Source organism: Lithobates pipiens, unplaced genomic scaffold (genome assembly GCF_037356315.1).
Source record: "Lithobates pipiens isolate NorthernLeopardFrog02 unplaced genomic scaffold, aLitPip1_a1.2 Scaffold_23, whole genome shotgun sequence".
Lineage (NCBI taxonomy): Eukaryota > Metazoa > Chordata > Amphibia > Anura > Ranidae > Lithobates > Lithobates pipiens.
The window spans coordinates 73510489-73521467 of NW_027507785.1; the positions used below are offsets into that span (position 1 = coordinate 73510489).

Consider the following 10979-nt stretch of genomic DNA (forward strand, 5'->3'; position numbering starts at 1 on the left):
CCGGTGCGGTTGTGTTCAGATGTAATTCCAATGGGAATTGTAGTGTATGAGATTAGAAATCGCAGCTGAACTGGAATGAAATCACATAGGACTCTTTTTAACATTGCACTGCGGCCGGCCCGCACATGTGTAATGCCTGTAAAAATTCACCAAGACACACATGAAAACTGATGTGAAACTGATGTCTCTGCAAGTGAAATCTGTGCGGTTTTCCCATCAGTTTTCATGCATGTATGGTGTGAATGAGCCCTAAAAAATTTTTTTAAATAAAACTGTCACATGACTGTATCAGTATTAAAAAACTGGTATCAGTGCATCCCTACAGCAAAAACGACCTACTATCTACAGGGCTCTTAGTTTGTGATATTTTCTCTGCTACAGGTCTACCTTAAATTTAAATAGTGAAAAAATATATTAAGTCTTTATTGTTTAATTTCAGTGTCTTCCACGAGCACCCCCTCAGGAAGTCGGCGGGCACATAACAGCACAATGGCGTACCCAGACTACAACACTGTATCTCACTCGCAGTACACCGGCTACTCCACAGCATACAGCAGCGTACCTCTGCCAAGCAGGTGAGTTCGGATTGTGGTCAGACCTGACGAGCTGCTGCATTCTCCAACTGCATTGTTCCGTAACATTCTGAAAAGTGCCCCCTCCAATCGCTCTGTGTTTTTCTTCTGCTATTGTCTCTGTGGACCAGGCGCTTATTTAGAAGACATGGGAATGACATTGTTGTTAGCATGTTGAAAAATTCTTCTCATTTCAAACTTGTAACCTTTGCATACTGGAAATAATGATTTAAATGCTCTGTGTAATTTCCCATTCATGGGGAAACACAGCATTTCCTCCGGGGTATATATTCTGCCCCGGGGGCCATATCACACTGGTGATTCTGCTGCTGGAGACAAGTTTCTCTAATGGTGGTCATTGGCCTCTCATGACATGACCTTTGAGGTTGGACACTAAGAAAAAGTCACACAGGGAAAAGCAACAGGTTCTCTTTACTGCCGCCCTCCCATTTTATGCATTCACTTCCTGACCACTCCAATACAATGCAGGAAGCGAGGAATGGAACCCTTGTGCAACCTCTGTAATAGGAGTTTACACAGAGCTGAAGTAAACTTAAAAAGAGTTGTCCAATTAGTCTCTAACATGTATGTAGAACAATTGTTCCTCCCATTGGCTTGTATGTCTGAGAGTGACATGAGCTGGCTGGAGGAACCACTGTGTGTGGTGGAGGGAGCAGATATTCACACACCCAAAAGTGCGTTTCAAGAGACGGGTAAGTATAGTGGGTCTCCTATTACAATGCTGCTCATTTTAACTGTCTCAATACCCCACGTATTGTAAAAAAACAAATGGTGAGGGGAGGTGGACTCTATTTTTATGAAGGGAAAATTTATAAATGGCTTTCCAAATGGCCAGTGCTTCCATGAATGGCTGTGTTCTGAGATAATGTTGGACAGCTCAGATCACTGTCACAATGTACAGAGCCAATCAGAGTGGATCTGTACCTTGTGATTGCTGTGAACCAATCATAGTCATCGCAAGTGTAAATACTGCTAATGTTTACAAACATTCAGCCCATTCACAATTGAGGAAGGAGAGTAAAGGGAGCACTGAATGTTTGTTTGTAAACACAGTAGGAAGGAGGATCCGCAGATGAAGGCGGGGGGGGGGGGGGGGGGGGGGGGTCTTAAAGCGTTAAATTGCTACTGACCATCAATGATGATGGGATTATTTTTCCTGTAAGGGGAGGCCCTGTGGTTAGTGTCCCTTACCACCAATGATTGTTGGATTGTGTTTTTTTTTTTATTTATTTATTTTTTTTTAAGATGGGGTGAAGGGAGGATTTAATGTGCCAGTGGCCATCAATGATTGTTTTTTTTTTTTATTTTTTTTTTTTTTTTAAGTAATTGAATGAAAGGTAAATGTAAGCAATCCCAAATTTTTGGTCTTTTTATATAGTAAGAGTGGTAATAGAGATGAAGCCATGGGGGACTCTAAGCCTGCAAAACTCCATCTGCCTCTGAAATACCACATTTGTCTGAAAGCGTCCTTTAAACAATAATGTTTAGTATCTTTGGCACAATAAATTCCATATGTCTTTTTATATCTAGAATTACTTTACAGAAATGTGCTTTTTTTGCTTTTGTAAAAAACGTCATCAATTAAAACATTTTATCTCCTGTTTTGATTGTCAGGAGTTTTGTCGCTTACCCTTCCCAGCTGGACGACCCAGAAATCTTGCCTCTACCCAGCGACCCCCCGCCCACCGACCAAGACATCATGTGGCATGAAGATTCCAAACCGGGCACCTTAGTATGAAGCGGCCAATTCTTCATTCCTCACCTCACGTGCCTTGCACTAATTGCCATACCGTAAGACTTGCCGGTGCATCGTGGTATCCTTGACTGCCCAGGTGGCACGGGTCTGCCATAACAAAATGGGCAACTTCCTACTGAATTTTTTTTATTGGTGTGGCACAGGCTGTGGGCTTACAAGCACTTGGATTTTATAAGTACAACATGGAAAGCACTTTGTGGAAGACCTGTGTGCGTGATCAGGACAAACGTTTAAAACTGTGAAATTCAGTGGATCTGAACCTGATGGCCCAAAAATAATCTCTGCGGATTTATTGTCAAGAAGAAGCACAAACTTTGATTTGGGATCAGCAGAACGAACAACAAATAAAGTTGTTTTGGACTCGTCACAGTGAATGGGCATGTGGTTTGAAATGGTTTAAGTCAGTATTGGTTATTTTAAATGAAGGATTTTAGCAAGAAAGTTGCGGGGGGGTGAATTTTTTTAAAGCCACCTTTTTTATCAACCACCAATTCAATGCTTCCATTTAACAAAAAAGAGAAAAAAAAAAAGCTAGTATGAGGGGAAACGACCCCCAAATTGTAAATAATGGGAATGTAAATACATTTTTTCCTACTTTTTAATTACATTGTATGTTTTAATATAATATTTCCATAATCCACACGGTTGAAAGGCCATCTCTATATAAAATGATCTTTCAGTTATATGTGGTTACTCCCATAATAAATCAATAAGCTTCTTATATCTCTGTGACTCCAGTGATGAGTTATCCCGGTCATAGTTCCCTCAGCTGTCCAAGTGATGCAGCTTCACTATATGGCCCTAAGTTTATGGACCATCACACTTATATTGGGCTTCCTATTACAACCCCTTGGTTAATACACGTCTTCCCACAGGCCATATGAATATAAATGCGGCCTTTCTCCTGGTGGGCTTTAATGGAGAGAGGCTGCATATATTGTAAACATTTCTGTGCTGCGAGCGCTCCCAGCACAGTTTTCCGGTAGGTACCAGAAAGCTCCTGATGCCTACTTGTGATTGGGAGCCAATCACAGAAATCGCGTGACCTGAATGCCCGCCTCCACCTCCTTGCATTTAGAAGCTATTAATGAGCCAGGAGGTTGTGATGGGAAAGGATTATTATCCAATTGCCCCTCATTTCAGCTATAACATCCTCCACCCTTTTTGGAGTGTTTCTGCCCATTAGGCCAAAAGAGCCTTTGTATGGTCAACTATTTACTTTACATAAGGAGATCTGGCTCACAATTGGCATTCCAAATCACCCCACTGATATTAAATAGGGTTGAGGTCAGGGCTCTGTGTAGGCCAGAGTTCCTCCACACTAATATGATCAAACCAGGTCTTTATGAAGCTGACTTTATGTACATGGATACAGTATTGGTGGAGCAAAAAAGAGCCTCCTCCAGATTCTTACCAGAGGGTTTAAAGTACACAACCGTGTTATATACTGTAGTATGAACCATACCCTTCACTGGAAACAGTGGAACTCAATATTTCGGAGGGTTCTCCAATACTTTTGCCTACAGAGTAAGTGTGATGGTCAAGTCAAACTTTTGGCCATATATGCCATTAGTTGGATGGTTTCACAATGATTACCTCTGGTTGGTTGATCCTCCATATTGTAAAATAATGCATTGGGGAGTCCAGCTATGAGAGGATGTCGCCTTTTATTTTGGGCTTGTGAGGGAGGAGCGGGGCACAACTACTACTAAACCTTCCAACTGGAGTCTGTAGGTGACCATACACAGGACAGTTTTTCAGAGGAATCGACAAAGATTTGGAAGATGCTTAATGAGCATTTTGATATTGAAATGATATCTGAGAGATAATTGATTTGCATTGGACAGAATAATATTTGCATTAGAAGGGCAGGTGTGATAAGTTGCAGAATCACCAAGACTTGTTACATTTTGTGGCCCACCCATAGTGGCGTGGCATGGATCTCTGATCCTTCAATCATCTTGTGCATTTTCTCAGATCGGCCCAATGATACATGTACAGTACATAGGCATTACATAGGATACATAATACTTTAGGGTCGTAGTTCACTGGTGGCTCAGACTATGAACAGTACTAGTTTTCTGTTGAGTTCCAAGTTCCCTCATGCTATACGATTATTGTATATTGATTCTACTTCTTGGAAATCAGCTGTGTGCAGAGAATAATTTTCAAGCTGGAAAATTGTTTTTATATACTGGCCATTAAAATTGTTTTCATATTTTAAGCTGGCCATACATATCCATGCAGCTATTCAGCAGGAGGTGGACACATTTTCATCCATATCTCTGTTCAACAGAAACCAGTCTTTTGACCGGCTTCTGCTGAATGGTCTTGTTGGAAAACCAGCATTCAATGAGCACATGCAGCCAATCGGCTGCAGCCCTGATCAGTGTATTCAGCTGGTGGTGAAATCCAGCTGTCAGAATACAAAAACAGCGGGGAGGATTCACACATTTGAGGTGGATGAGGATATCATCTGTTTTTTAATGAAAAAACCTGAGCAATGTATTGCCAGCTTTGCAATGCATCTGTGCCCAGACAATACTGGAAATAAAGTATTTATTTTCTTTACAAATTGTAAAAGCCTTTAACAAAAAAAAAAATAAAAAAAAAAAAAAGCGGCTATCGCTGACCTCGGTATTGTGGAGCAATTCATTCTCAAACATTACAACAGAGACTCTAAAGTGGTGTTTCAGTCAGTTTCTAACCGCTTAGACCAGGCTTTCTCAACCAAGGTTCCTCGGGGTTCCCTAAACAGTGGCAGATTGGTCCCCCACATGAATTTCCCACTGACGTACAATATAAGGAGTCTACACTGACCACCGATGTAAAGGGGCTTTTCTCTTTTGTCCTCCAATGGGGGGGGGGAGGGGGGCGGCATTCGTCATCAACCATCAAGGGGACACTATCATTTCCAATTTTTTTTATTACATTTTTTACAGGTAAATATTTTTCATTTATTCTACTATAGAGAAGGGGCATATTGATTTTTTTTTTTTTTTTTTATTAATCTGGGTATCAAATATCTAATTACGGTATGCAGTTTTCTTCATTCTTCCATTTAAAATGTTCTACAGCTTACTGATCATTCCAATGTTCTGTGATCTGTAGTCCTAGTAATATTTTAGGGGGAGGGGGGGGGTCCCCTGGGACATTTTTAGACTGTAGAGAAGGAGGGGATGGGACTGTATGAAGGTTCATCCAAAAATCTACTAGTGTATGGTCTGCTTAAGAAGGCCTGGATTAGACGCACTGTTTATATTAATTTGAGGTTTGGGCAGCTGGCAGAGAAAATACGAGAGAGGATCTGAGATGTCAGTGTCTGTTGTGAACGTTGAGGATGGATTTTTCTTCAGTGCCTGCAGCTACAGAGGTCAATTTTTTAAAGCTTTTTTTTTTATCACTTAAGCAGCCCACAGAGGATTGAATTGTCTTTCTTTCCACCAGGGGTGGTAGGGAGGAAATTCACTTCGTTAACTCGACTGGCTGTTGATGTGGGGGGGGGGGGGGAATCCCTCCTGCAGTATTATTGGGTTCTGCCAGCAGGGGGGGGGGCACGGGGAGCCTTCCCAGCTGGCAGAACACAATGATTACTGCTAGCAGCAGTAATCACATTTAAAACAATGAGACAGTCTGGTTATCAATCAGCTCGTTCATACATGGATTGAATCTCGGACAGTCCCTGATGAACCGGCTGAATTTCCATTCATGTATGGCTGGCTTGATTAAGAATATGTAAGTACAATATGTCCATAGTCTAGGCACCTGTGTACTGTAATTAAAATTCAATGAACCAAAATCATATCGCAATATTTTAAATTTTTGTAGGAACTCCTGCAAACTGTCCGCCTCTGGTCAGACTTGGAGATGTAAAAAGCTGGCAGGTGAGACGACTTATCGGTGTCCATCCTAAAGTAATATTTCTGATTCAGGTGGACACCAGTGAGTCCCATTTACCTGTGGGGTGAGTTGGCCTTTAAAGATTATTTGATGGTACAGCTCGATTTTTTTTTTTTTTGTTTTTTTTTTATATATATAAAATAGTTATAATCTGCTGGTCAGGTATCAAGAATATCTTTGTTTATTATTTGCTTTAGAACGATTTCTGGAACAGGAATTCCTCACGTGGTAGGTACGGGTGGAAAGCAGAAAGTGTGAAAAAAGCCAGAGTGTAGACTTTTTTTTTTGGTAAATATTTTTTGATGTATACAATACGGTCTGAATTAATATTAAATTTTCTTATTTCATCACTTGTGTCTTGTGGCTATTCATGTTTTTTTTTTTTTTTTTTCTTTGGCTTTTTGTAACATATGCTACAAGGACTGCCACTGCTCTGAAAAATGATCTATGCTCAGATCACTTTTCATGGTCCCAGCAATGCGTTTCTAAAAGTAGTGCATGCTGTAGTGCGGTGTAGTACGATTTCAGCCCATTCAAATGCTGAAATCGCAATGCACAGAACTGCATGTGAATCACTGCAGAGCGTTGCTGTGCGATTCGCATGCACTCACCCTTAAGCCTCATACACACGATCAGATTTCCGTCGGACAAAGCCGTGGAATTTTGTCCGAAGAGCGTTGACCGTGAACTTGTTCTGCATACGGACGGCAGAACTTTTTCAGCCAGCTTTTAAGAAACTACGTGGTTTTTCTGCTCTTTAGTACCACCCTTTGGGCAACATCTGTTAATGTTGTCTGATGTTGGCATTGGTTCGGAGCATGCAGTTTGTACTTTTGGATTTTAATCCAACGGATTTGTGTACACACGATCGGATAATCCGACAAGACACATTTGTTGTCGGACAATTTGATAGCATGACTATCCAACATTTGTTGTCGGAAATTCCGACAATTGTCCGATGGAGCATATAGACTGTCAGATTATCTGACAAAACCCTTCCGTCACACATTTGTTGTCGGAATATGCGGTGTATGAGGCAGTAGAATAACACACACACACACACACACACACAATTATGCACACCGGGTGGCATTACAGGGACATTTTTTTTGTCTGTGCCGTACATTTGCAGCACATAAATAGGTGAAATACTGAATTTAATGCACCACAACAGACATTAATTAAGGGGCCTTTAAAATAATGGCATTTAGTTTGCTAAAGTCCTGGTCTTGATAAAAGCAAATTACCATTTCTTATATAAAAATTTTACCTTTTTTCATCCTTTGTTGCATCTCAGTGCTGCAGCTCTCCTGCAGCATTTATTTTACAGCTACTTCTTATTTCTAAGGGTGTGTTTCCTGATGATAGCAACTGGACCAAACCTATGCTCCTCTCTTTAGCCATTGGGTAGGTACACCACCTTTAGGAGAAGACTAAAGGTCCCCCCCCCCCCCCCAGCCTGCCACGTACCCTCAGTTTTATTTTGCCTAGTGAAGGAGAAGGACCTAGGAACCCTGCGGGCCCATCTGTTTTTTTTTCCTCAGAAGCTTTTCTTTTTGCGCAAGACTAAAGATCCTGTGATCTTCTATCAACAGCCGGCTGGGTGACAGGCTGGATACCCTTATCCTTGTCTCCCCAGTCTGGCCAGCGAGCGTGTGCAGACCAGAGCTACGCGCTGGGTCAGCCACGACGTACTTCAGCTCCAGAGGTGGTCAGTAAGCATTAATGCTCCAGGCGAAACGCATATGACTGGGCTACTGATGTCTGCGTCACAGTGTGCCGGGCCTACAGCCACCCCGTACTGATCGGAGAGTGGGTCTGTGATGGAATGTCTCCCAACTCTGCAGGACTGGTAAGTACAGCTCTCCCTGCCTCAGTGGGGCTAAGCATTCCCTGGGAGGTTGATTCGGGGGTCCCTCGGGACGCTGCATGTGGCTGCTGAGCGGTGTGTGTGTCATGGCTGGGGCTCTCCGGGGGGGGGGCTCTCACCTGAGGGGGCGGACTGCGCTCACTTGCTGTGCCCTGATGTGTGTCCTTCTCTCTGGGGGGGTGCCTGGTGGCTGTGTCTGTCGTTCGCTGCATCGCTGTTCATCTCCATTTCTCTGTCACTGTCCCTCATGCTCTCTTGTAGCTTGGCGGCCATTTTCCCTGTGTTTTGGTCCTCTATACTGGACACTCGGCGGCCATTTTCTTGTAGCCTGAGCACGTGTTTTGGTCAGTTTCAAGGAGCAGCATGCTTTCCTGTAGCTTGGCTGCCATTTTACCTGTGTAAAATGGCCGCCAAGCTACAGGAAAGCATGCTCCTTTATACTGGACGCTCAGCTGCCATTTTCTTGGAGCCTGAATACGTTGTGGATCAGTTTCAGCACCATAAGCAGCAGCTCTGGATGACAGTGTGATCTCCTATGCACCTGGGAGCTGACAAGGGACACAGGCACTACTAGCTGGACAGCACAGAACCAGTCAGGGTGGTGAGTCCGGCGGGAAAGAGACCCTCAGCCAGCAGCAGTTAGGACAGTGATGGTCCCACCCTTCTAAGTCCTCATCAGGTGGCAGACAGGGTAGGGTCAGCATGGCTTCAGAAACTGGTGTTTCTTTCACGGAAATCCAGACAATTTCAACCGGTTTGCCTGCAGATTGTGCAGTGCCTCTGGACGCTTTGTCGGTAGTCCTCAATTAGTTCGTTGCCAAGATTGAGGTGGTACGTGGGCGCAAAGGTGCTAAAAAACGGCCCCTGCCGTCCTCTGAGGAGAGCTCTGACGCAGACTCTGGCCCTGCTGAGGCTGGTGACCCCTGTTCTGTTGTTTCAGATGACGCTGACCAGGACTGATCGGACAGTGAGGATGAGTCCCTGTCCGGGTCCGTGCACAACAAATTGCTTGTTGGAGCACTCATCACAGCTGTGCGTAATACCCTGAAGATTCAGGAGACAGTGGATCCTTCTGCTGACGTAGCGGTCCCTTTTGGGTCCCGTAAGCCAGCCCGTTCACATAAGGTGTTCCCTTATCTGACTTATTTTAATTAGTTATTTTACAAGCAATGGGGTCGACTGCAACGGACCTTTTCGGTCCCCAAATATATGGCGTAGTGCTACCCCTTTGAGGAGAGACTTCTCAAAAAATGGTCGGCTCCTCCGGTCGTGGACCCCCCCCCCAGTATCCATTTTGAACAAAGTAACCACGATCCCAGTAGAGGGGACCCCTGCATTTAAGGACCCCATGGACAGGAAGGCCGAGGCGGTGGCTCGTTCCTTGTTTACGGTTGTGGGGTCAACCATGCGACCAGTACTGGCATCCGCACTTGTGTCACAGACACGGAGTGGGCAAAACTGTTGCACCACAAATTGGGAGAACAGGCTTCTCCTGTCTGTGGAACTAGCAGACCAATTAGTGCAAGACCTGAAGTACATTTGTGTGATCCCAACTATGCTGAGTGCATGGAAATCTTCTTCTCGGAAGATATATCATCGTACCTGGAAGGCCTACATCTCCATGTGTGAGGAGCACGGATGGCATCCGCGCTCCTTTTCTATATTCAGAGTCCTGCTGTTTCTTCAGCAAGGAGTAGACCAGAAGTTGGCGTGTGTGTGTGTGTGTGTGTGTGTGTGTGTGTATGCATTGATTGTTTATAAACGCAGCCCCCCCCTCAGATGCCCACACTAGACCACCAGGGAAGCATCCCCCATGGCCATCCACATGTCAAAAAAAAGACAAAATATGCCGATCAGTGCCCACAAATGGGCACTGACTGGCACCTCATATTTACGTTACAAAACAGGGATGCCATGAATGCCACCCATCAGTGCCCGCCCATAATTATGCATCAGTGCCACCTATGAGTGCCCATCATTGTAGAAGAAAATTTACTTTTTACAAAGAAAAACTTGTTGGTTTTTTTTGCAAACTTTTCTCTTTTTTTTTTTTGTGCAAAAAAAAAAAAAAAATTGCAGAGGTGATCAAATACCACCAAAACAAAGTTCTATTTGTGGGAACAAAATGATAAAAAAAAAATGTGTGGGTTGGGTATCACTGTGTAGCATGACCGCACAATTGTCATTCAAATTGCGATAGCGCTGAAAGCTAAAAATTGGCCTGGGCAGGAAGGTGTCCAAGTGCCTGGTTTTGAAGTGGTTAAAGTAAACCCTCCTTTTTTTTTTTTTTGTTTTTTTTTTTTAACATAACAAACATGTCATACTTACCTCCACTGTGCAGCTGGGGGACAGCGCGTCCTCGCCAAGGGCAATACGGGGGTAAAAATTGGGAGGCCGGTCACTACCAGAAGTTTTTTACCTTAATGTATAGGATGCATTAAGGTGAAAAAACATGAGGATTTACAACCCTTTTAACTGACAATTGCGATGCCTACACAAATAAAATGTAGGTCCTTTTTTTTTTTCCCCCCCCCCCACAAATAGAGCTTTCTTTTGGTGGTATTTGATCACCATTGAGTTATTTATTTTTTGCGCTATAAAAAAAAAAAAAGTAAATAAATATTTGTTACTTTCTGCTATAAAACATATACAAAAAAAGAAAAATCTAATTTCTTTATAAATGTTGGCCAAAATGTATTCTGCTACATGTCATTGATTAACAAAAAAAAAAATCCCAATAAGTGTAGATTAATTGGTTTACGTAAAAGTTATAGCGTCTACAAACTATGGTGTGTGTATATAATATAATATACTGGAATTTTTAGTTTATACTACTAATGGGACAGGGATAGTGTGGCGA

At 43.0% G+C, this 10979-nt stretch overlaps 1 protein-coding gene across 3 annotated transcripts in view; it reads left to right on the forward strand.

Annotated features, from left to right (window-relative positions):
* FRMD4B (FERM domain containing 4B) overlaps positions 1-6599 on the forward strand; it is a 343633-nt gene extending 337034 nt beyond the window's left edge. For all 3 annotated transcript variants that reach the window (XM_077451878.1, XM_077451877.1, XM_077451879.1), the window contains exons 22-23: positions 440-575; positions 2208-6599. In XM_077451878.1, the coding sequence (XP_077308004.1) occupies positions 440-575; positions 2208-2331 (260 nt within the window). In that variant the 3' untranslated portion in view covers positions 2332-6599. The remainder of the gene's footprint in view (positions 1-439; positions 576-2207) is intronic.
* Positions 6600-10979: the final 4380 nt, after the last annotated feature.